The 26,866-nt window shown below is 42.6% G+C and overlaps 1 protein-coding gene across 8 annotated transcripts in view; it reads right to left on the bottom strand.

Moving 5' to 3' along the window:
- Positions 1–14,470: 14,470 nt before the first annotated feature.
- Pfkfb3 (6-phosphofructo-2-kinase/fructose-2,6-biphosphatase 3) overlaps positions 14,471–26,866 on the bottom strand; it is an 85,460-nt gene continuing 73,064 nt past the window's right edge. For 3 of the 8 annotated variants that reach the window (XM_063260165.1, XM_013156474.3, XM_003473423.5), the window contains 7 exons: positions 25,860–25,989; positions 24,941–25,003; positions 24,766–24,830; positions 22,917–23,090; positions 21,124–21,146; positions 18,505–18,557; positions 14,471–17,059 (listed from right to left, as the gene is read on the bottom strand). In XM_063260165.1, coding sequence (XP_063116235.1) covers positions 18,515–18,557; positions 21,124–21,146; positions 22,917–23,090; positions 24,766–24,830; positions 24,941–25,003; positions 25,860–25,989 — 498 coding nt within the window. In that variant the 3' untranslated portion in view covers positions 14,471–17,059; positions 18,505–18,514. The remainder of the gene's footprint in view (positions 17,060–18,504; positions 18,558–21,123; positions 21,147–22,916; positions 23,091–24,765; positions 24,831–24,940; positions 25,004–25,859; positions 25,990–26,866) is intronic. The other 5 variants (XM_013156475.3, XM_003473420.5, XM_063260166.1 and 2 more) reach the window with 3 other exon arrangements.

Below are 26,866 nucleotides of genomic sequence, written 5' to 3' on the forward strand. Positions count from 1 at the left end.
CAACAATGATCAGAAAGGACAAAGAAGGTCTCTGCATACTCATTATGGGAAAACTCCAAGAGGAAGAGGTAACTATCTTAAATATATATGCACAAAATTCCAGAGCACCCAGTTATAGAAAACAACTATTAACAGAAATGAAAAATCAAATTATCAATAACACAATTGTAAGAGGAGACCTTAACACACCATTGGCACCAAGGGACAGATCAACCAGACAGAAAATGAGCAAAGAAATAACAGAACTGAATCACACTTGTGAACACATGGACTTGATAGACATATAAAATGTTCCACCCAACAACATCAGAATATACATTCTTCTCAGCAGTACATGGGTCATTCTCTAAAATAGACCATATATTAGCTCACAGAACATATTTAAACAAACGCAAAAGAGTTGAAATCATCCCTTGCATGTTATCGGATCATAGCGCTTTGAAATTAGAAATTAATGATAAAAGATACTGCAAAAATCCCACAAACACATGGAAACTGAATAACACACTCTTGAGTAATCAGTGGGTCACAGGGGAAATTAAAGAAGAAATTAAACAATACCTACAAGAAAATGAAAATACAAATACAACTTACGGGAATCTGTGGGATGCAATGAAAGCCATCCTAAGAGGAAAATTTATTGCACTGAGTTCCCACATCAGGAAAACAGAATGAATACAAATAAATAAACTGATGCTACACCTCAAACAGCTAAAAACAGAAGAGCAAGTCAAGCCCAAAGCCAAAAGAAGAGAGGAAATTATAAAAATCAATGCAATAGAGACTAAGAAAACAATCCAAAGAATCAACGAATCAAAGGGTGGTTCTTTGAAAGAATAAATAAAATCGATAAGCCCCTAGACAACCTTATTTTAAAAAGGGAAGAAAAAGCTCAAATTCATGCAATAAGAAATGAAAAATGTGAAATAACTACAGACTCTACAGAAATACAGAAGATCATCAACACCTATTTCGAAAACCTCTACTCTCAAAGGTTTGATAACACAGAAGAAATAGACAGATTCCTAGAAACATATGAAGCACCAAAGCTAGATCAAGAGGATGTAAAGCTGCTGAATAACCCAATCTCTATTAATGAAATTGAAAATGTAATTAAGTCCTTACCCACAAAGAAGAGCCCAGGCCCAGACGGATTCACTGCAGAATTCTACAAGACATACAAAGAAGACCTAATGCCGACACTCCTCAAACTATTCAATGAAATTGAAAGGGAAGTGATCCTTCCTAAGTCATTCCTGGAAGCAAATATTACTCTAATACCAAAACCTGAGAAAGACCCAACTGAAAAAGAGAACTCCAGACCAATCTCCCTAATGAACACAGATGCAAAAATCCTCAATAAAATATTGGCAAATAGGATGCAGAAAATCATCAAGAAGATTATACACCATGACCAAGTGGGATTCATCCCAGGCATGCAGGGATGGTTCAACATACGTAAATCAATAAATTTAATTCACCATATCAATAAAACCAAAATTAAGAATCATGTGATCATTTCTATAGATGCAGAAAAAGCCTTCGATGAAGGTCCAACATTCATTCATGATAAGAACTTTATAGAAAATTGGAATAGATGGTCTTTACCTCAATATAATAAAGGCCATCTATGACAAACCAACAGCCAGTATCATACTAAATAGCCAAAAATTGAAAGCCTTTACTTTGAAATCAGGCACAAGACAAGGATGTCCTTTATCACCACTCCTATTTAATATAGTACTGGAAGTACTAGCCAAAGCAATTAGACAAGAGAGAGAAATAAAAGGGGTAAAGATAAGAAAAGAAGAAGTTAAATTGTCATTATTTGCAGATGACATGATACTCTACATAGAAGACCCCCTAAACTCCATTGAAACACTCTTAGATATAATAAATAAATTCAGTAATGTAGCTGGATACAAAATCCATACTCAGAAATCAATAGCATTCCTATACACTAATAACAAAATCACAGAGAGAGAAATAAGAGAAGCCACACTCTTCACACTAACAAGCAAAAAAAATGAAATATTTAGGAATTACTCTTATGAAAGAAGTGAAAGACCTATACAGGGAAAATTATAATACACTGAAAAAAGAAATTGAAGAGGATCTCAGAAAATGGAAAGACATCCCTTGCTCATGGATAGGAAGAACAAACATTGTGAAAATGGCCATTCTCCCAAAACTGTTACACAGATTCAATGCAATCCCAATAAAAATACCATCAACATACCTCATAGATCTAGAGAAATCACTCTTAAAATTCATCTGGAACCAGAAGAGACCTACAATAGCAAAGGCAATTCTACGCAGCAAAGGCAAGGCAGGAGGCATCACAATCCCTGACTTGAAGTTATACTACAATGCAACAGTAGTAAAATCAACATGGTCAAAACAGAGCCAAAGATCAGTGGGATAGATTAGAAGATACAACCACAACTACAAACACACTCAACCACCTTATCTTTGATAAATGAGCCAAGCAGGTTCACTGGAAGAACGACAGTCTCTTTAATAAATGGTGTTGGAAAAACTGGCTCTCCATTTGCCGAAAACTAAATCTAGACCCATGCCTATCACCATGTACTAAATTAAAATCTAAATGGATCAAAGATCTTAATATTAAAACAGAAACAATAAGTCTATTGGAAGACAAATTGGGTAGAAACCTTGAAGACATAGGGATAGGTAGAGAATTCATGAACAGGAATCAAACCACACGGGAAATACTTCCCAGAATCAATAACTAGGACCACCTCTTATTAAAAAGTTTCTGCATGTCAAAAGAAATCTCCAGCATAGTGAAAAGAAAACCCACAAACTGGGAAAAGATATTAGTGAACTCCCCCTCAGACAAGGAACTTTTGTCTAAAACATATAAAGAATTAAAAAAACTCACACCCCCAAAATTCAAAGATCCAATCCAAAAATGGGCATCTGAGGTGAATACGCACTTCTCAGATAAAGAAATACAAATGGCAAATAAATGAAAAAATGTTCATCATCACTTGTCATTAGAGAAATGCAAATTAAAATCACACTGAGATTCCATCTCACTCCTGAAAGAATGGCCAGGATCAAGAAAACCAACAACAACAAATGCTGGAGAGGCTGTGGGGAGAAAGGAACTCTCCTACAGTGTTGGTGGGAGTATAGACTGGTACAACCTTTGTGGAAGTCAGTCTGGAGATTTCTCAAAAAGCTGGGATTGGAAGCCCCATTTGACCCAGCTATTCTACTTCTAGGCATATTCCCAGAAGAACTGAAAGCATCATACCACATATGTGCACCTATGTTTATAGTAGCACAATTTGTAATCGCCAGATCTTGGAAACAACCTAAGTGTCCATCAACTGAGGAATGGATAAAAAAGATGTGGTATTTCTATACAATGGAGTACTACTCAGCTATAAAGAAGGATCACATTGAGATACTTATCAATAAATGGGCGCAGCTTGAGACCATACTCGTATGTGAAATAAATCAATTTCGCATGTGTGGATACCGAATAGTTTCCCTAATGTAAGAAATGATGCAAATATATAAAAGTATGTGGTATTCATGATTCCCCATTATGTGGCCTTGAAGCCTTATAAAGTTTTCACTTATTAATTGGAATGGCTTTATTCTGGGCCACTTGATATTATGGCCTGTGATGAAATGAACAGCTATTTTGAAGAAAAGAAGTCATCATAATAGCTAGTGCTGATTTACTATCATCTTGTTTTGAAGCCCCACCAAACTATGGCTCTTCTGTCTCCATTGATTTTATCATGATGTATCTTGCTGGATTTTATTACATATGATAGTATAAACAAAAATTGTTATAAGGCAAAGAGATAATATAGAAACCATTGTTCGTTTTTTTTAGCTGGTTCTAAATACCCTACAATGCTTTCATCCACTTGAATGGTTTTACACTGACTTGATATGTTTGATGCTATAGTATATGACATTAGATTCAAATATTCCAAGGAAAAAGACACTATGGTAACTACTATTAAGTCGGGTTATTTGGTGGTGAAGTACTAGGTTGCTGAAACTGTCATGCTTTGACCTGCGTTGTTATGTTGTTATGTACTCTTTTATCTCAATCTTCCCCTTATTCATTAAAAAAATTATTTAGTTATTTTTTATGATTTTTTAATTAAGGGGAAGAAATAAAAAAATAGCAGGATATATTATAGTAACTTTTTTTATTTCCTATTAACTTGATTTGAAGTCCTGTAATACTCCCACTATCTTGTTTTGACTGATTAGACCCTGTTCCATTCTGTTTGCTAGTATCAAGTTTGAGGGTATAGGCAACTACTTTGAAGGCAATAAGATTCACTATGATGACCATTCTGGTTTGACTGTTATCTTCTTCTGAAGTCCTGTAATGTTTATAAGGTTTAGGTTTTATTGTTCTCTACTGTTTTGTTCAACTTTATAATACCTAATGAGATAGACAATTTTTTTAAGGAAGCAAGAGGCCTTATAGTAACCATTGTTGATAACCTTGTACTCTGTTTTTACATCATGTGCTATGTCTATCCTTGGTTTTGACTGAAAGCTTTGTTTTGCCATATTTGACTTTATTCTCTTCCAAAAAAAAAGTAATAAGAATTAAGGAGTAATAAAACCCAAAATGTGTAAATTTTGTTGTAAAAAAGTGCTCTAAAGGATACAACTGCAAGTGTGTTTAGGGGTGTTAAATAAATGACCATATTAATGTTTTTGGTTGGATCATTGAACACAACTGTTTGCAGTGTCACTGTTTGAATGTCCACTTTGTATGCTTTGATCCTGTGACTTGAGCAACTATCTCTAAGATGATAATGTGTAACCTATTAACTGGTGATTTCTTACTATTTTTTTTTTGTAGTTCTGTATTACTTGTACCCTTACACCATTTTGTTTTGTTTTTTCTCTTTTTCCTTTTAAACAAAAAAATTTAAAGAAAAACAATCCCTAAATACAAAAAGACTGTAATGCTTAAAACCAAGATATTAGAGAGTATATAAATAAAAGAATAGATGAGCTAAGAAAAAGGTGGAAACAAAAATGGCCAACATAGGAGAGAAATGAGATCCATGAAACAGATCCAAGCAGAGATCCAGGAGATCAAAATCTCCATTGAAAGTATATGTAACAGACTGAATGAAGGAAAGGATAGAATTTCAGATCTTGAAGCTAGAATTGCAGCTAGCAATCATGAAAAGAAAGATCTCAAAAACAGCAAGAGACCATGAGAAATCAATCTAATAGCTACAAGTCAAAGCAAAGAAGAATAATGCAAGTTTGACCAGGGTCCATAAGAAAGCTGGAGACAGCACAAATGCCATAACAATCACAAATATATATGCACCTAAACAGGAGCATCAACCATATAAAACAGCTACTGGTAGGCATGGAGAATCCAATGAGCAATAACACAATTGTAATGAAAAAAACTCAGTACTATTGTCACAGACAGACAGATCACCCAGACAAAAAAAAGTCAGCATAGAAATATCACCTGAACCAAACCTGTGAACAAATGTACTTAATAGGAACAAGTTACACTCCAAGGCTACACACCATTGACCCAGAGAGAACTGGCAAGCCCAGAGGGGGCCTAGAAAAAAAGCCACCTTATCTTTGACAAAGGAGCCAAACACCTTCACTGGAAGAAAGCCTCTTGAATGCATGGTGATGGAAAAACTGGCTTTCTACATGCTAAGATTAAAACTAGGTCCATATCTATCACCATGCACTAAATTAAAATCAAAATAGATCAAAGATCTAAACATTAAAACAAAAATGATAAACCTGCTGGAAGATAAAATAGGTTAAAAAAAACTCTTGAAGATACTGGTGTAGCAAAGACTTCATGAACAAAACCCCAGTTGCACAGGAAATATCACAAAGAATCGACAACTGGGACCTCATCTTATTAAAAAGTCTTTTTGCATAGCAAAATAAACCACCAACAGAGTGAAGAGACACCCACAGAGTAAGAAAAAATTTTTGCCAGCTGTTCCTCAGACAGAGAACTAATATCTATAATATATGAAGAACTCAAAATAATCAGACTCCAATTTTAAAACTTCAGTCCCAAAATAGGCATCTGAAATGAATAGACACTTATTAGGGGAAATGTAGAAATGGCAAACAAATACATTTAAAAATGTTCATCCTCATTGGTCATTTGAGAGATGCAAACTAAAACAGCACTCACATTCCATCTCACTCCAGAAAGAATGGCTATTGTCAAGAAATCAACCAATAGCAAATATTGGTGAGGCTGTGGGGTAGAAGGAACCCTTCTTCACTGCTGCTGCGAGAGTAAACTAGTACAATCACTGTGGAAATCAGTGTGGCGATTCCTCAAAAAACCAGGATTAGAAGTTCCCTTTGACCTAGCTATTCTTTTTCTTGGTATCTTCTCAAAAAATTTTAAAACATTATACAACAGTGATATATACACATCCATGTTTACAGGTGCACAGTTTGTAATCACTAAATCCTGGAAACAGCCCAATGCCTATCAACTAATAAATGGATAAAGATGTAGATTTCCTCTTTTAATCAGTGGAGTACTACTTTACCATAAAGAATGATAAGTTTGAGAGATTTCTAGCTAAGTGAAATAAATCAGACACATATATTTAAATACTGAATTGTTTCTTTAGTGTGAGAAGCTGGAAGTATAAATAAGATCCAATATATATCATGGATACTGGGAAATGGGAAGAAAATGTTCAGAGGAGGAGGGAAGCAGGACAGGGAAGGGCAAAAGATGAAAGGGACAAAAAAGAGAATAGAAGAAAAATGGAAACAAAGAGATTGGAAGGATATTCATGAATGTGCTTTTTAAAATGTATTATCAAATGTGTCAATATTTGGAAGATATTCACAAGTCAGTGAGCAATATTTTCCAAATGACCAGTGTTAAATGTTACAAAAACAAGCAGGGTTTTAAAAAAATCAATTTGGGCTAGGGATTTAGCTCAGTGGCATAAGTGCCTACCTGGCAAGCACGAGGTCATGAGTTCGATCCCCAGCACCGCAAAAAAAAAAAAATCAATTTAAAGAACAAGGTAGATTAAATATATTTCAACATAACAAAATAGGAAAAGTTTGTTAATATGACCTCAGATTTAATACCACAACAATCATTAAGAAACCACAATTTGTTCAATTTGGATATAGTGACAAAAAAAACTATTCACAATTATCTGAAAAAGATATTAACATACTCTTCCCTTTTTCAAATACGTACCTATACGAGGCTGGACGTTTCCATACACTGTAGTGAAAGCATAATATCACAATAGAATAAAGAGAGATTTATAAAAATGTAAAATGTCATTCTTATTGGTTACTATTTCAAAAATCATAGTTACTTTGAATTAAAAAGTGCTATTTATGACATGCAATGAGTTTATTACTTTTGAACGTATTAAATCCTTTTTTAAATTTTGCAACTTTAATTTCAAATACACTAACCATGAATAGACATAGCCCACATAAACAAGAGTTCTTTGGAATTCTTAAAAAACCTGTGGTCTTTAAACCAAAAAGTGAATTACAGCCCTAACTTCACTGCTTTAATTGTTCTCAATTTGAACCATTTAGTTGAGTTTCATTTTTAACAAAAAAGAATAAGGAGGCAGAAATCCCTGCAGATTAGCGTACCCAGGTTACTCATTAAAGGAAACTGAGGACAATGCACTACTGTAGTTAGGACCTCTCAGGTAGTGAGGGGGTTCGCCTTATTCATTTCTTGTTATTATTAATATAAGCAAACTGCTGCTGTTTCAGACAGGGTGAATATGGAATGTGAGGATCAGTCAACACAGAGGTGCCCCGTGAAAGTATCCCAGGAAACCTGGTCCTTGTGGGAGGGAAAAGTAGAAGATGTATGAAAATGAGGCAAAACATGCATAAACCCCCTAGCTTCACTTGTTTTAGTTAATTGGTGATTTGTAGTGATCACTAATTGTGATATACCAACTTGACCTGAGTAAGAACCTCTAGCAAATTAGTAAAGTTCTAGGTGCATCAGTGGGTGATTGACATATAAACCAGGAAACTGTCCCAGCACTTGGAAGGCTGAGGCAGGAGAATCACATGCAAGTTTGAGACCAGCCTGGGCTACAAAGTGAGCCCAAGGCCAGCCTGAACTGCATAGCAAGACCCTGCCTCAAAAAGACAAACAATAAAATAAATTAAACCAGCAAACTGAGATGACTTACCCAGATGTGGGCAGCATCAGCCAATAGACTGGTAGCCTGGAAGAAATAAAAATGGAAAGAAGAAAGAAATGCTCCCTTTGTGGAAGAACTTCAGTCTTTGCCATGGCCTTTGCACATGGGTCTCAGCCTCCCAACACACACTATGGGCAACTGTACAGTGAAGTTCCCTGCTCTCGAGCTTTGATTGCTCCTGCGTCCTCCAGCTCTCCACTGTGCTGAAGACCACTGTAGAGTCTTCTGACTCTGCTCCCTCAGACTGACCTTGTGGACTCATCCTCCCCCACATCATGTTAGTCAACCTAATAAATCCCCTCGCGTAATTACATATATGTTTTGTATTGATTCCACTCCTCTAGGGAACCCTATTACATTTGGTTTTATCACAGGTTTTAGAGGTCAGATAGCTAAACTGTAGATGCCAATTAATTTTGTTATAGACAACACCTTTGAGGAATAGTAATAGTTACCTCAACTGTTTTCTAGTAGCTTGGAAACTGGTTTTATCTACCTCAAACCAGTTGAAACCACTGACCTTTGACTTGGGCCTGCACCAGTGCCCCATGGGGACTTTTGATGTCCAAGGGCCAAAATGCCACCTTCCAGAGCACTGTAATGCTACTGTTTTTGGAGTATGTGTCCTCTGAAGCCAGAAATATGCATATACAAACCACCAATTTCTCTATTTTTCCTTATCTCCCATCACCTTCCCTGTGCCAGAGTGGATATCTGACTCTAAGGTTCTGTGAGCATCCTGAGCTTCCTCCCCTTCAAGGACACACAGTGTTCATTTGGATGCAGACAGTCCTCTCCACGGCCCCCCAGGGACACAAAAAAATCTGTTGCTAATTAGTATGCACCTCAATTCCCATTCCTGTGGTCTGCTGATTCATCAGGTAGTGCCCAGCTGGCTATGAAGTCTCAGCTGTGATTTAGCTAAAAGCACTGACAGATCTGAGATTTATCCCTAGGTAGAGCCAAGGAAAAATCAGGCAGGATCTTTAAGTTCTCAGAACCTTGACTGTATTTCTATAACATGGAGATAACAACATCACTTGGCATTGAAAGTTCCTCTCTCAGGCCTGGAATTTTTTTAAAAAAAAAGTTCTTGTCTCAAAATAAAAGATAAAAAAGGATTAAGGATGTAGCTCAGTGCGAGGGCTCCGGGTTCAATCCCCAACACCACCAAAGGGGAATAAGCAAATGAGAGAGAGAAAAAACGTATCTTTAGAACTCAAAAGTATCATATAAACCATCATTTAATTCAGAATTTTAAAACTCACTAAAGGCTATGAATTTATTATTATAATAGTTAACTCAAATTTTTCCACAATTTTCCTGTATTTTATACTCTTCCTAAGCTTCATTCACCAAACTGAATTTATTTCTCAATGCATTATGTCTCTTAGTTACCAGTAGTACTAATTATTCATTTAATGATATCATTAAGAGCTCTCCTCATGGAGCCTACAGTCTAGCAGAGAAAGACAGAAAGCAAACAAGTTAATTCATACTCTGTAAGCGAGTGAAGAATGACATACAGAAAAATGATGCAGGAAAGGGGAGATGCAGAGCCTTGAGGTGGTGGTGTTTGAGTGGGGACTGGGAGGGAGCACTGGAGGAGGGGGGTGGATATCTAGTTGAGTGGGTATCAGCAGAGGAAACAGCAAGCCCAAAGGCCCTAAAGCAGACACGTTGCCTCTTTTGAGGACCTGCGCTAGGATAGTGAGGTAAGAACAAAGTAAGGAGGGGAAAAGGAACTAAAAGCAGGCAGCAAATGGAGCAAAGTCCTTCGTAGGGTCTTGGGGAGGCCATGATAAAGCCTTCGGCCTCTGTCCTGAAGCCATGGGAGAATATTGGGAAGAGTGACCGGATCCAGCTTAGATTTCAGAAGGTCACTCTGGCTATTGTACCGATAGCAGGAAGAGACAGCAAAGGCAGAACAGGTCCAGGTGGTACCTCAGATGAGGATGACCATGGCGGACGTGGTGATAAATGGTGGGATGGGAGCACATTAGAAGCTTCATCACTTAGATTTGCTGCTGGACTGCATGTGGAATTTAAATGTGAGACATGTAGCTCAGAGGTAAAGCATTTGCCTACTATGAGTGGGGCCTGGATTGAATCCATAGCCTTAAAAAGAAAATGCACAAGACTTAGAATGGGGGCCAGGAATTTACAAGTGCCTGCCTGGCAAGCGTGAGGTCATGAGTTTGATCCACGGTACTCCCCTGCCTCCCCCCAAAAAAGATTTAGACTATTCTTACATTTTCATCCACTTAATGAAATGAGGCTGATGCATTCACACTAAATTTGATTGCATATGACATGCAAATCAATGTCTACGTAAACATTAAGCACATACATGCATTTAAGCATATATATTTATAGTACATTCTAGCTGTTTTTCTTCATATTGACTCAACTCTGTAGCAATGATTAGAGAGAGTTTCTGCTCAAAAAATAAAAACAAGACAACAGAAAGACAGGAGACAGAGCGCTCTGCTTTAAAATGTTTCCGCTCTCTCCGAGGCAGAAATCTCTGAGGTCAGAAATCAAGATCTGACCAGGTGTGTTAGGAAAGCAGTGACTTTGGGAGACAGGGAGAGACAGTACTACGAAGGCAGAAGACACATGTTTCCATGTTAAGAAGTCATTCTTCCATGTTGTCAAACTCCTCTCATCGATGACTACAAACCTCTGGACAGAAAAAATTGTTCTTCACTATTAGATTTTTCTCTGTCCCATGGATCTGAATAAGGAAGACTGTACTGCACAAGTTACAGGCACTGCAAGAGAGTCTGTGCTTTGTGTGTATGTGTGTTCTTTCTTTATGATTTTTAAGTTTTATTGGCTTGTAGTTGATTTACAAAAAAAAATTATGCATACACTCTTGATGCTATCATCACAAACATGGCACTAAACAGGCCCCGTTACCTCTGGAAATTTCCTTGTGTTCTTCTGTGTTTTGGAGGATTTTTTTGTATACTCATACAGTTATAAGAACTGATTTGAGATCTAGTCTTTTAGTATATTTTAAAGTGTACAATACTGTGTAGTTAACCATAGATGCTATTGTCCAGCGGTCCTTTAGAACTTCATCTTGCACAACCGAAACTTTGTAACCATAACAAGGACCTCTGTATCTCCCTCCCTGCAGTTCCTGGCAAGCAGCATTCTATTCTCTGCTTCTTTTGAGACAGAGGAGAGCGCCTGACTCTCCTATTTTTTCCATGCTGGCTGACGGGATGTAGCTTGGCCAGCAATTATTGTGCCTTCCTCCTTGCCTCTCTTTGCTCCCCAATGTGCTGGGACAATTTGCCACCTTCCACTCTGGCAAGAGTGCAGCCAGTCAGTTCAGCTGCTGCCTTTTTGAAGAAGGGAAGAGGCACTCTGTTGTGGCTAAGAGCAGGAAGAAAGGACTCTGGGCTCCTTATTTGCATACTGAGCATTCACAGAAAGCCTTCCAGAAGATTCTCTGCTTCGGTCCTACCCCTCACTGACACAGGCCTGCACCCCTTATACAAGCAGCATCCCCCAGCCACTTCTTGGGTTTAGTCTAAGTGGGCTCCCTCTGGATACTGACCTCCCCGCACTGCTACACCGGCTCTGTTAAAGGCTCACTTCAGTGTTCCTGTAAACCTGTTCTTGATTCATTTCTCAGGTAGTGTGAGCGTCAAAAGTCTTGTAAATCTGCTTGGGGTTTTTATCTTGAGTAGTGTGGACAGGGCTGTTTATTTCAAAAGAAAGAGTAATAAACACTTAGAGCTGTTACCACTGAAGAGCTCCAGAGACCAGCTGAGACCAGCACCTTTGCTGATCCAGAATTTCCCTCTGGATCAAGCCAAAGAACTCTAGGCTGATTTGCAACATTTTGAGTTTAACCATTTTAGTTATCTTGTGTTGGTGGATACCCTGCACTCTCTTTGTACTTATAAGGGTCAATCTAGGCCACGATTTCTCAATTATCTTTCACAGAATCATATAGGACACCTTAGTCCCTCCCCTCCAAAATACAGATGCTTTGAATGTTTGAATTATAAATTTTACAACCTCCCAGAATGAAAGGTGAATGTATGCATTTTGGAAACTCTAGGTAACTGTGTTACGCAAATCTAATTAAGAACCACTGAATTCAAAACAATGAGCTCTGACATCTAACTGCTCAGGCACAATCCCATTTGGCTGGGGCCCCAATGAAGAGGTCAAAAGGCTGATCAGCTGGGACTGGCATAATCGGGGATGTCCCTAAGCAAGGCCTGATTAGCAATGGGGCAAAGCCCATTGTTCAAAAGGACAGCAGTGGACTCCAGGGCCACATGACTACACACACTCCCTCCAACCCCCACAGAAGCCAGAGCTCACCACTAGCAGCTTCGGCTTGAAAGGTTGATAGGGTAACTTGTAAAGACATTGATGAGACAAAGGGAGGAATCAGGGCAACCAGTGGTGTGCAGGGAGCAAGTGGCTGCCTAGAAAGGTTTGACACTATGAAATAATCTCGAAGTAAAATGGAGTTGCAGATGTCCCTCCCATGGGGACCTGGGCTGAACCTAGAGTCCTTGCACCAGATGCTCCTGTGCCAGCTAAAGCCTCCAACCAGGATGGGTATCTCCCTCCACCCCAGCTCATTTTCCACTCTTCAACAGAATGTTTTTTACTAGTATTACAAATATTTAACAAATAGTACCAAAAGATTTGGTTAACTACTTGGTGCAGGGAGATCATAGCACCGTTCCATACACATCAACTTGAGTGTTTTCAAAAAATCATATTGTTTATAAAGGAGATAAATATGGTGAATATTCATTTCTGGATGGAAAAGACCAAGCTTAAAAAGCAAAACAAACTACAAAGGGATTATTGAGATTCCACAGTGAATGTTTTGAGTTCAAGATCATTAGAAACCATTGTAAGCAAAGGGAAAAACAACATGCTAAGAAAATATTTGCAAAAAATTTGATCCCCAAAATTATCTTGAAATATAAATCAAAAATTATCCACCTGGTGACTCATTCTTTAATATTCAGTCTGTCCTTGTAGACCTGACCTGAGACCACCCAGGTGAATCAGAACTTGATCTTATAAAAGGTCATGAATCCATTGCAGATTCCTACAACTCAGCAAGAAATATATACCAATCATCTTTTAGAGAAGCTTCTTAATTTTCTTGGAAACTAACCTGAAAGACTGGGTCAGATTTGGGAGCAAAGATTTTATCTGTCAAGCCAGTGACCCATCTCCTGCATGCCACCCCTAATAAGAGGTCAAGACTGGCCCAAAACATAGGCAGCAGGGCCTCCCATCTATCAAAATGTTCTGCCCATCATGTAGTTTCCAAATCATAACCCTGGGGAGAGGGTCATTCTGCTTAGTATACCAGATGGCTAATGCCTGTTCTCATCACAGCTAGGGGCAGAACTAGTTTGAGCCCAAGTATTTCTGGGGTGTAGCAGTGAGTGCACAGGTTGGACACACGTATTCTCATCTAGTCCTCAACTTTGCCGCATCTGTAAAGGCAAGGCATTGAGCTCGACAGTGAAAACACTATCTCATAGAAGTTCAATTAAAGTTTTTTGCCTGCTTAGAAAGGGTTTGAAGTGGGCAGGGAAGAGTTGAAAGGGAAATAAACCTAAAATAAAAATGTCTTCCTGTAATGCTGCCTGTGGCCTGTTATGTAATGCAGTGTTGTTTAGGACTTGCAGCTGTCTAAAAGGATGGGATGGGGGTGTTAGTGTTGGTAATGGAACAAAGGGTAATTAAAAACTGATGTCATTCTGTATGACTCCACAACGGTAGACATAGCATTATGCATTTTGTCAAACTCAGAGGACTTTACCACACAATGCGTGACCCTTACTGTAAGCCAACAATGCAGAACATTCCTAACAATACACTAGCATTGTTCATCAGCTGTGGCCCCTGAACCACACTAAGGCATGATGGTGATGATGGGGGAGACGTCAGGGCCAGAGGGGGTTACAGGAAATCCCTATGCCCCCTTTTTTCTCCATCAACCTCTCTACTCTACTAATTTACAATAAAATGCAGTCTACTAATTTAAAATAAAATGACACATCTTATTCTTTCTCAAACATAAATGCTCAATGGTCTCTCTCTGAATGTCCTACTGGAAGGAAGATAATGAAAAAATAAGTCAGAAGCTGAGAAGTGCAGTGACCATAAACATCACTTAAATACTGTCCCCCAAGCCCCCAAAAAGGATCAGAGCTGTATTTCATCAGTGTATTTCAACCAGTTATTTTATTGGTCTGGCAATTGCAAAATATACAAATTTCTCAAAGGCGTTCCCTGTTTGAAAGCCAGCACAGCTTCAACCCAGGTCAATAATTCAGACAAATATACAGAACACAGAGAAGTCGTAAGTCACACATAAAAGGCCCCCAAACCAATTAACAATTAAACTCAATCTATACAGCTTTCTATTTTTAGGCTCCCTTATACATATTAAATAAATAAATAGCACATCTGCTATCAAAATAATAAAAAAATAAATTTCAAGTATTACAAACGAAAATATCATTGGTGTGGTTCAGTATTTCTTTGCCCCCGAAAATGAAGAGCTTTGCCTGTGGTGGAAGGAGAGAGGGAAGTTCACTCAAAAACCAATATGCAAAGTTTAAAAAAAAATTGGTCCCGGTTTTATTTCATTTTATTTTGAAGAAGGGGGAGGGGAGAAAACCAGTTGAAGCAAAAGTTCCATGACTACAGCTCAGCCCCTCTCCCCCAAGCCTTCTCGAAGGCAACTCACTTGCTTTCAAATGAAGCCTTCTCCAAGGCCTCTCCCATCTACCTTTACCAAAATGAAGTCTCATGCGAGGCAAAGCTTTCTTCATGTGTGTACTGACTCTGGGTCAGCAGAGGTAAGAAGGGACCACACCCTCCCCCAGCCCTTTTCTGCATCAGACTTGAGAGTCTATATTAATACAGAGAGGATGAGGCTAGAAAGTGACAAGTAAGAAACAGTCTCAGGAGCAAAGTTACAGGTTCCTCAGGTTGAAAGAAATTAGCAACCTGCAAACAGCCTGCCAAGACCCAAGACAGTGGCAGGGGAAAAAACAGCCCAAGTCTTAAGCTGCCCAAGGATCTACACATAGCCCTTCTCTCCTCCCTTGATAGCCTGCCAATTAAAAGGTCATGGGGTGGATAGGGAGGATTTAAATGGTTCAGTGTGAAGAAACACAAACTTGATGGAACAGCATCTGATTGATGCATGTCTCCATTTCCCACTTAATCTCAATCAGGGTAATGTGTCCTTTAACAGCTCCTCTCAAGCCAACAGAAATAATTCTTTACTCCCAGCTTCAGATGTGTTCATCTCCCATCCTCATTTCAGGATCTGCCTCCTTGAGCTGGGGAGAGCACAGTCTCAGGGCTCATCAGAAGGCAGGGGAAAAAAGTAACCTTTGGTACCAGCTTTGAGACATCCTTGAAAGGGTTATTATACTGCTGAGTTTCCAAATGATTTCCTCTGGACACAGACATCCTCCCCTGCCCTGGTATTTGAGGGGATGAGGGAAGAAAAACGGAGGCAGAAACTACAGGAGTTTAGAACTACATAAACCCAGCTTTTTCAATCTCTGCAAAATATCATGGATGCCATAAAGACAAAGCAAGGATGATAGTCTACTCCTCAAGGTTCCCAACACGATGCCAGGTATACAGCACTCAACAAAAACATGCAGATGATCTCTGCACATGATGCTTGAGTGGGCCATCATTCCCACCTGGAGAACATGGGTGGCAGGTAATGAATGTCCCCAAGGAAGGAGGTCAGGTGTTCCCCACGTCATCTCACAATTGGCCTTGCAAGGAGTCAAATGCTCCAAGCTTCTCCATCTCATAGGTATCTCCAACTCCTCACATTCAGAGACTCCAAACCCCCCAAGGGCCTAACACCCCAACATCTACTGCAAGTTCCTGAAGAGAAGGTGCAACTTTTAGATCATACTTCTGCCACAAAAAAGTGCAAAAGCAAGCAGCTCCAAGACACCAAATCGCTCAGGGTACCTCCAAGTCCAGGTAGGAGACCAAAGGATGCTCAGAGCTCCCTGCGAAAGGGAGGCCCCAGTTATCCTATTTCAGCAGAATTCATCCTTCTGCCTGTGAAGCTGGACTGTCCTTGAATTCAGGGCTGGAAGGTGTGAGGACATGCAGGGGAGTCAGGGCATGTCCCTGCTCAGCTGCCATGTAAGTCTCAGCTCGAGAGCTTCTCAGGAGAAGAGGTCCCAACTCAGCCCATGCCCAAGTCTCTACACAGCATTGTCCCAGGCTATGATGCACAATGGATCCATGTGGAAATTTTCAAGCAGGCCTTGGCCTTCAGCAGTCAGGATCCAGTTCTCCAATAGTTTCAAGATTCTTTGCCAGTTTTGTCTCTCCAGTTAGGATCATGCCAGGGCAGGATCATAAAACAAAACAGCACAACAGGGCCCTCTCAGAGCCTTTCTCAGCTCCTTCTCTACTCTTCGTCCTCCCCAAGCCTTGTGGGGCATCTGGGAGGCCAAACAGCCCTGGAAGACTCAGAAGAGCAGAAGGTGGAGAGGCCAAAGCTCACTGCCAAGGATCCAACAATCCACATGGCTTTCTGGTGTCTCAGCCATTCTGATGCTACAGGGGTGTAGCTGCTCTTAACTGGCAGATCCCTTTTCTCCAGTCATTCTTGTGCAGAAGTCCTTGGGATCACTTTGGCCTTGGGCAGATGGGAGGGCACAAGCTAAGCTGCAGATATGGAAGTGGAACGGAATGAGATGTGTCTGCTTCATTCAATGTTTCCTGGAGGAGTCGGCGCTGCTCCGGGAGCCTTTCATGTTCTGTTTTCAGGAGAAAGAAGGACAAGGGAGGGAATTAGCATTTGCTGCTGACTGTGCTTCCCAAGCAGAAGGCTTTAAGCCATGCCACTGAGACTCCTTTCCCCTCCCTCTGCCCCAAAACAAAGAACAAACCCCAGAGAATGTCATCACAAAACAGGTGGAAGAGCTCAGGTAGGTCCCAGAACATGAGCAGGGGCCAGACATGGGCCAGGAGCCTGCTTATCATTGCCAGGTCATTTTTCTGCCAGAAAGAGGTAGAGAAGGAAAGTGGGACAGGAATGTGGCTGGGAACCCTGCCATTCCGGTGGGTTAGACAGGACTACTAAGAGAGAACAGGGGACTCCAAGCAGCCCTCTGAGGTGCCGGGAAGCCTCATGCTCACACCCCTTTACAGGTCCAGGGCTGTTCTCTGCACATATGGGGGCCTCCACCGCCACAGCTAGGTGAAAGATGACTGAGGGCCCCAAAGCAACACAGGCTCCTCCTCGCAACTCAGCTAACACAGCCTCATGCTCAGCTGCTGGTACCCAGACTTTGGGCCACAGCTGGACATGAGAACACAGATGATTTGTGGGACTGGTTGGATATGGCAGGGAGGCCCAGGTGGGAGCCAGGTACAGGAGATCATGTCCTGAATCTCTACCCCAGTCCTGACCTAAGTGACCTGGCAGGAAACCTCACTCCACGATTCTGACTCACATCAATGCTTTCTCTAAGAAATGCTCTTAAAACTCCTGGGAACACAAGTTTGCTGCCAACTGCACAGCAGGGGTCTCTCCCTAAACTCCCTGATCTACCCCACGAAAAAAAGCACAATTTTTTAAAAAGTACACTCTCCATTCCTAACTGTCTCCACCAATACTGTTCTACAAGGGGCAAGAGGAGACAGTAGGACCTAAGCAGACAGGTATGCAAGGATTGGCTCTGCCCACTCTCACCCGACACAATCTAGACCCCTGGCTAGAGACCCACAGGACTAGATGGCACCAGAGCCACCACTCAGCTCTGGGTGGGACAGGACTACAGGCAGCCAAGTCCCCTGTGGGATGGTGGGTCCCATCCCAGCTCGAAAGAGCCTCCATGAAACTCTAGACAGGCAGAGTGGGAACTACCACTTCTGTCTACAACAGCTGGCTCCAACCTGCCCTGGGACACCACTGGCCCATGGCTTCCAGAACCCACATGATGACCATGCAACAATAACACCAAGAGCCCATGTCATTCACTCATGGGGCCCCAGGCTCAGGACACTTGGAGGGAGGAAAGACAGACGGGAAAGGACCCTCACGACAATGGCACTGCTTGTAAAATTGTCTGGAATAGACACATGAGCCACATGTTCCACAATGACCAATCTGTGCATAGACCAAGATGCCCTACAGCTGAGATGCCATGACCTGGAGAGATGCAGAAGGGGACAGAGGAACATGCAGTCAGTCATTTACCTTTCCAAGGTTAGTAAGGAGAAAACTTTGAGAAAATGTGACAGACAGTTCGTCTTTCAAGCACAGTGGAGGGAAAAAAAAAAAAAAAACATTGGAAAAGAAGAAGATCTTTTAGTAGTATTTCTGGTGTGCACTTGAAAATTTAAAGTAAAGGATGTACTGTGAATGTCAGGTGGTCTGTGTGAGCCAGGCAGTTACCACAGCCCCCAGGAAGACACTGCACAGTGCAGGGTTCAGGCTACAATCCTAATTTCTCTAGGAAACCAAGGTCACCCACAACACACCTCAGGGCTTCCCTCTTCCCAAATCTGAGCTCCAGCTGATCATGGAAAGAAATCCCACTGGATGGGGCAGAAGAAACTAGGAACACTAAAATTCAGGCCCAAACCCAGGGGAACCTGGGAGCACATCCAGTGAGGCCCAGACACCAAGTTCCTCCCCAATAACAGCAGTAGCCATTGTCCATCAGGTCTTACTAGGGGCCACCTGATACACTGCTAAGCATCTTTTGTTTTGGTTTTGGTTTTTGAGACAGAGTCTCATTATGTAGTCTAGGCTGGTATTGAACTCACTATTGAGCCCTGACCTTGAACACATGACAATCCTCCTGCTTTAGCCACCTAGCAGTGGTATTACAGATGTATACCAGCTTAAGTGTCATATCTCTATTCTCAGTATTAAAACCTTTAAGCTTCTATTCTCTATTTTATAGGCAAAGAAGTTTAGGTCCTAGAATTGCTTTAAACTTCCCAAAGGTCCAAAGATTATGGCCTCTAGTAGAACCAAGATGCAAACCTGTCTTGCTCTGACTTTATCAGTACCTTTTGGTCAAAGGATACAGGTCAATTCCTAGAATTAGACGGATCCATGATCCAAGATATGCGAGACTGGGCTGGACTCTAGGACACCAATGTGGAATTTGGACCAGAAGCCAAAGTGATAGGTCTATAAGATATAATTTTGTCGATCTGGAGGGATTCTACCCAAAAGCACTCTTAGAATCACTTTGAAGATAGACTGGTCTGCTTTAGAAGGGTAAGGGGAGAATCTAAACAGCCCCCTCACAGCAGCAAGACAATTTTGCACAATTAAGCAACTTAGTGAGACATGTCTCAAAATGAAGAACAATAATAATAATGAATTTAAAAAGGCTGGGAATGTAGCTCAGTGCAAAGTCCCTGGGTTCAAGTCCCAGCACATCAAAAAGAATAAGACATGCACACATACAGAATCATAAACTCCAAACTCAAAAGCTACTTTTTACACAGGAGAACTCAATTCACAAGTAGCCCATGTGCTCAAAGGCTGGTTCCAAAGGATCACAAACATTGGATCCTGAGACCATCTTATTAGGAAGTTAATGGATGGGTCCATCATTAGCCACAGGAAACAGCTGCAAGTGAAAGGCTGTGGGATCTAAAGAGACAACCAAGAGCAGCTGGCAGTACCCCTTGGGCTGCAAGAGCCAAGGGCTTGGGCACAGAGACAGGGACACTCTCCCAGCTGTTCCCAGGAGCTGGTAGGGAGGAAGACACCAACCCCTAGAAGCAGGAGGCCCTGTCTAAATTCTGGTTCTGTCCCCACTGGCTGGATGGCTATGGTCTAAATTATTAAACAGGGAGGAACTGCCCCACCCACACCCGGGGGTTATTTAAGGATCAGAGTCAACAGGCGTGGATCTTCTCACTCTCAGTGAATTATACAGCCTTAGAAATACATCTGACTCTGTGTGGTTCCACCACAGTCCAGGCAAGATGCCAAACTACTCCTGTTTTCCAAGAATAATCAACCCTCTTTTCAGCTCATCCCTGACTGATCTCAACCCATCCCAGTTTCCGCATAAACTCTTCAAGGTAGCTTAATGAGCACAAAGGGAATAATGGGAGGTATAGCTGGAAGGCTGGTGGGATGGCATTTATGGTGGTTGTAACACAAAGGCCTTGGCTCCTTCTGCAGCTGGGGACCAACAGAGCAGCAGAGACACTGTTATCTACTCTGTCATTGCCAGTGCTGATGCTGAATCAGAAAACTGCAGAGAGCTCCAGCCAAAGGAGAGGGCAACCTGATGGGTCTGGTGGCAAAGCTGTACCCACTCCTGCCTGTGACTTATGGCTGAACGTGTTCTGATAGAAGACAACCAGATCTCCAAGGAGTCCACACAGAACTCTCAGGAGCCTGCAGGTGGGGAGCCTGCTGGGCCGCATTCTCCAAGGTACATCCTCCTCAGGCTCTAGGCAAATTTTGAATGAATGCTTCTCTGGGAAGGGAGAATGCTTAAAAGGCATTGACAGCAAGCCAAGGCCAAGTTGTTACCAAAATCTAATGCTGAGGGACCCCTAGATCATGACCGATACAGATAACACCTCAAATCCCAAGAGGGACTTAAGAGACACAATCAGACATGCTGAATAGCAGCTGGGCCACACAGCCACTTTCATTCCCCTCTAAAATGTTCACGAATTCCCTTCTCCCTCCTCCCATGTTCATCTCCTCCTCCTTGTGGAAGACCTTGGTCTTCACAAAAACTGTCTTTATCCTCAATATTTTAAGAGGCAGGAAGCCAAACAGGCAAGCAAGACAGAAAAAGTGCAAGCAGCAGGGTTATGTAGAAATACTTACAGACAGGCTTTCCCTAGCAAAGGCTGCAGGGAGAAAAAGTAGAGAGAAAGAGAGAGAAAGAGAGAGAGAGAGAAAGAGAGATCAGTCAGGAGGCTGAGTGTCATCTCATGGGAATAGCCCAGCAAACCTCCCCATCCTGGCCCAGCCAGAGTTTCCCAGGCTGTCCTAAGGACTCAGCAGTCCTAAAGGACTGTCCTATGAATCTGGGAAGCCCTAAAGGCAGAGAGGACTGGACACTGCCATAGTATCCTACCCAGGCAGGTTCAGAGGCCATAGTGGCCTCTGAACTTCCAGGTAAGATCTTGCAATGCACAAGGATAGATTGTGCAATGCACAATGCCCACTATTTTAGGTTTGCTTGGTTTTCATTTTAAAACCCTCAGACTGAAAACTAAGAGGAAAATTTATCAGAAGTATCCCAGCCCTATGCCCTTATTTGCAAAGCTAAAAAGACTGAGGCCCCAGGAAGAGAAGTGACCGTGCCATTATGATCCTTCACAAGTGCTAATGGCGGCGCTTGGCAATCAAAGCCAGGCTGACCATTCTCGTCTCACTAGATACAGTCCTATGCATGCCAGACACCAGGTTACATGCTTGGCATGACTCACCTCATCTGATTTGCCACCTGCAATAGGTAGTATCCTCTCTTTCCATGGATAACAAAACAGGCCCAGGGAAGTCAAAGGACCTACAAATCCACAGCACTCTCCCCCATCATACTCCAGACTCTAAAAGCTTTAAAGAAGCTCCAGGGTAGGTAGGAAGAATTGGTAGGCTGCAAATAAACCCCTCAGAGGTGGCTTGGTCAAGAGCTCAGGAACAAAATCAATTCAAGGCTCAACCTGTATTGATTTGTAAGAGGCCAGGCAGGGGGAAGTCCTGGGGTGGTGTGTCAACTGGAACCCAGTTTCCTACACCTTACATATTTGCAAATGACCTTGACTATCTTTCAGGAAATGTACTATTTTTCTGAAAACAAATCTTAATTATCCAAGTGCCAAAATCTTTCCACTTTAAGCCTTCTAAGCTAGTGAAACTTTGTTGGGTTGGTTTTTTGGTTTTTTTTTTTTTTTTTTTTGGATTTACTATCTGGTGAGGTGATCATGTTCATGAAAAGAGGCTCCTTGCCAGTTATCCCAGCTGACAGCCAGGCTATCTGGTTGTAGGGGGAACCTTGCTTGCTTCAGATACAGCCCAGGTTGCAGGGCCTGTGCTTTCCTTTCGTGGGAGTAATCATAAGCAAGAGACCAAAGACACACTCAGCAATGGGGTGGAAGAGAGAGGACGCCCAAAGCCGGGCATGCTGGTGACACCTGTAATCCCAGCACTCAGGACGCCAAGGCCATGAGTTTGAGGCCAGTATGGGCTGCACAGTGAGTTCAAGGCCAACCTGAACTACATAGTGAGACCCTATCTCAAAAAAAAAAAAAAAAAAAAGTGAAGATGCCCAAGTTCCAGAACTAGACAGAGACTTCTGCACTGGGGGACCATTGCAGACTTATTTTAGAAATGATCATTCACTAGTTTGAACTGGGTTTAGACATTTCACTCTCTGCATCTCTGCCCATTCTTCCTGGTTCTGCCCAGTAAAGACCACAGTATCAGAAAGGACATACATGCAGCACATTTGTCACTGGCAAGGAATTCTCATGTTCCAACACCTGTACATGTATACAGGTACACACACACACATATATACACACTCACCCACAAACACACACACACTGTCCCAGGACTGAACATCACTCCAGGTACTCTTCTCCCAAGGGAAGAAGGAAAAGGGAGCCACTAACTTGTCCGGGCAGCTGCGTGGGCACTTCCGGGGGCAGGCAGCTGGGCAGGGCAGCAGAAGTAGAAGCCACATGCTCCTCAAAGCTGTTGATGCGAGGCTTTTTGGTGGGCTCGGGGCTGGCTAGTGGGGTGACACTATTGCGTCTCATGAGCGGGTTAGGTCCCTTCTTTGCATCCTAAGCAAGACAAAGACAAAAGAGAAAGGGAGCCAGTTATAAGGAGGGGGAAGAGAGGTAGATAAGGCCCAAAATAGTCCCCATGTCCCTGGATTTTAGGGTTACAACCTAATGGACCAAAGTGAATGACTAGGGACCCTGGGCTTCTGTTTGTGTCATGAATTGTGCCATGGCAGGGGTGCCTCCCCCACATGCTCCTTCTGTGGATGATCCCAAAAGGCATTCATACAGATAAGTGTGACACATGCAAAGCAGGGAGGGAAATAATTAGAACCAGAGCAGAGAAAGAAGCCCAAGTAAAGAACCTTGGTTCCAGACCCCAGGAGAAACAGGAGGGGAATCCAGAGGGCAGATTTAGGTCTGAGGATCATAGGTGGGGCAGCAGAAGGCATCAGTACTAACTCGCTTCTGTTACATCTCTTCTAGGACCCGCAGCGTGCAGGCACACCCAGGGAACAGTCCTTGCTCATACATGATACTCTGCTTGTGCTCAGGATACAGAGGCTTCAAACCAGCCAGGAGACACAGAAATGGGGCAGGAGGCAGAATCTACCAGCCAGGTGCCAACCCCTGCCTCCCATCAGTGATGTGACAGGCTGTGAGCCTCTGAGGTCCCCTGAGGAGCACAGGAGCCTCAGAGCCGAGGGATATCTGTTATAGTCCTGCCCTGCTGCCAGGAAGTGATCTGAGACTACTGGAGCCCAGCCCTGTACACTGCCTGAGCAGCAGGCAAAAGCCAAGCCAGGGACATCACCCCTTGGCTAAAGTGAGCACAGCTCCCTTGCACCCTTGTTCAAGGGAGGAGGGGACCACAGGGGCAGGACAGGGTGGCCGAGGGGCACCATCCATTTTCATTTCAGTCCACAGGCGAGGCCAAGCGGTAAAGTAGCTGACATCTCATATGCTATGAATGCCAAAATCTTCTGGCCAAGCTCTTGGGGAATAGTGAAGTCACCTGCTTGGGGGGGCTCTAGGGACAAAAAGTCATGCTCTGTGTAAGAGGAGTATCTGACCATCCTGACAATGACTATACTGCTGTTTCTGCCAGCCTGTATAAAGCACATGCAAACTCACTCTCACAGTGCACACCTGGACATAGATCCAACCTGCTCAGTAAAATTCTTCATACCCATCCTCAATCTCAGACCCCCCAAAGCAGAAGACAGCCACATAGGCACTGGCATCCAGAAAAGCCTTCCTGCTGGCTGGCCCTCATGTCTCCCAGCCGACTGCCCTGCTTCCTTCCCTAATGCTGTTGAATTCTCGCTTATTCTGAACCTGATCATGTGCAGACCATCAAGCAAATTGGCTGATCGTGTTTGAACCAGGCTGCTGGAACTTCAAAGCATAGGGTGAGCCTCCTGAAAAGATAACAGTAACTGTGCATGGGGTTTGCTTAGAAGGGAAGAATGTCTCTTCTTCAGTGCTCACTGCTCAGCTCAAGTGGAAACAAGGAAGGGAGGAGCTTAAAGGAAAGGAAAAAAAAAAAACAAGAAACGGAGAAGCCTCAGGAAAAGCACGGCAGAAGTACAGAAGTGCTAACCGTAGCAGCCTGAGTGCCAGCAAGCTACTCGGGTGAGAACCCAGCTAAAGGCACCCAGTCACAGGCCTTCCCAGGTCTCTTCACATCCTTAGTGACAGACCCCAGGCTGGGGGTGCAGGGATCAGCACTCACCTCTGACCTCTCCCGGTGTGTGCTCACGGACTCCACATTCAGGTAGATGGATTCCACACGGCAACCTGTGGGATAAAGGGTAGGAGAGACCGTCTGTTAAAAGGATGGCCTTGGCTACAAACAGAGTCCAGCAAACACAGTCCTCGGTCAGGGCTTGGCAAGGGCTGCTACTCACCATAAGCAACAGGTGTCAGTTTCAGAACGGTGTGAAGGGGACATTTCAGGTAGGGCATCTCCTCTGAAAAGAGACAAGTGACCCCACAATTACATATGAGACTCTTTAGGGAAGTATGAAGGGGCATTTCCAAACCCACCATGAGAGCTTCTGCCATGCCCAGACCCCAAAAGCTGTGCCCACACACGGGGGCATTCCCCCCAGTACACAGACCATCCTGCCCAGGATAGAAGGCTCTAGGAAAAAACACCGTGCCAAAAGAACAAAATCCAAACAATCAGAGCACCTATCTTCACAGGAGTAGTTGTTTTGTTTGTTTAAATGATCTTGCTATGTTCTCCATGCTGGCCTCTAACTCACAGCAGTCATCCTGCCTCAGCCTCCCAAGTGCTGCGATCACAGGCATGTGACACCATCTCACCCTGCTAAATTCAGTTTCTTTAAAAAGTGGTTTCAAACTCTTAGACTTTCTAAATTTTTTAAAAACTTTCCCCAATGATTTAGGTCTGTCTAATGATTCAGCTGGAGCTTTGATAGAGATAAGACTTAAAGTGTTAATAGCATCATTTAAGTTTTATGGGCTGTCTGACCTTGTAGATAGGTTGATGACAAGAGCTGCTCCCACACGCAACCCCAAGACCCTTAGATGTGCAAAGGCACTGTGGAATTTAAGAGAGCTCTTTTATCAGGTGGTAAAGCCTCTAGGCATCACATTGTGCTCAAGAGCGTTTCCTAAGGGCTGCCAAGGAGGCACCAGATGGAGAGGGCGAAGCAGCAGGCCTTGAGCTAGGTCCACAGCCAACCTTTCCTAACATCTTGCCTTGTAGCACAGTGAGCAATAATGGGTCTTCAACAACACACTCTCAAAGGCCAACTTCATTCTCTCCCTCCTTCTGAGCCCACACCTGCCCAGCAGTACCTGCGCTCTTATCCAAGAAGTAGGCCAGTAGGCAGCGCAGGACAGCCTGATGACAGATGACCAATACGTTCTCCTGGCGCTCCAGCTCCATGATCACTGGCTCCAGGCGCTGGACCAGGTCCTGGTAGGACTGAGCACAAAGGGACAGAACATGGCATTAGAACAAGGGCATTTGAGAAGAACCCTCCACAATTCTCAGTCTTCCATCATCACAGACAGTCTTCCATCCATCAGTCTATCAATCCCCACCCCTTCACCCCTAAGTACTCAGCTCTGTGCTATTGAAATAAGCTTAAGAGATCATAAACTGGCCATCTTGACTCTCTTCTGACTGCTCTCCAGGGCTTATGGAGGGTACAACAATGGAACGTGATTGTCCATAAAAAGCTGTAAGGTCCTAACACATACCCTAGCATAGAAGAACCTCAAAAACTCTTACACAAAAGTCTGCATATTTAGCCTGATTCCACTTCTGTGAAATATCTAGACTGGGAAAGACCACAGAAAAGTAGATTTATGGTTGTCAAGAGCAGGAGTTTGGGGATTTGGACTGACAGCTAACAAGTTTGAGGTTTCTTTTGGGAGTGAAAAACAAGTCCTGGAATTAGTAGTGAAGGTGACATGGCACTGTGATTCCAGCTGACCCTCCCCTCTGTGGGCTCCACAACCACTGCAGACTGAAATATTAAGGGGATCTGTACTGAACACTTATAGGGTTTTTTTTCTGCTCACTATTCCCTAAATAATGCAATATAACAACTATTTACATCGTATTTATAGTGCATTGGGTACTCTAAGTAATGCAGAGATAATGTCTGCAGGGGGATGCGTGTACATTATACAAATAACTACATAAAGGACTTCAGCATCTGCAGATTTTGTTAACTACAAGGGTCTTGCAGCCAATCCCTGAGAATCACAAAGGGTTATTATATTCTAAAAACCAGAGTCAAGCACCCTAGCACAGGTAAAAATGATGAATTTTGTTCAATGAATTTTATATCAGT

Source organism: Cavia porcellus, unplaced genomic scaffold (assembly GCF_034190915.1).
Source record: "Cavia porcellus strain 051 isolate PalLab524CR breed Dunkin Hartley unplaced genomic scaffold, mCavPor4.1 scaffold_13, whole genome shotgun sequence".
In the NCBI taxonomy this organism is placed as follows: Eukaryota; Metazoa; Chordata; class Mammalia; order Rodentia; family Caviidae; genus Cavia; species Cavia porcellus.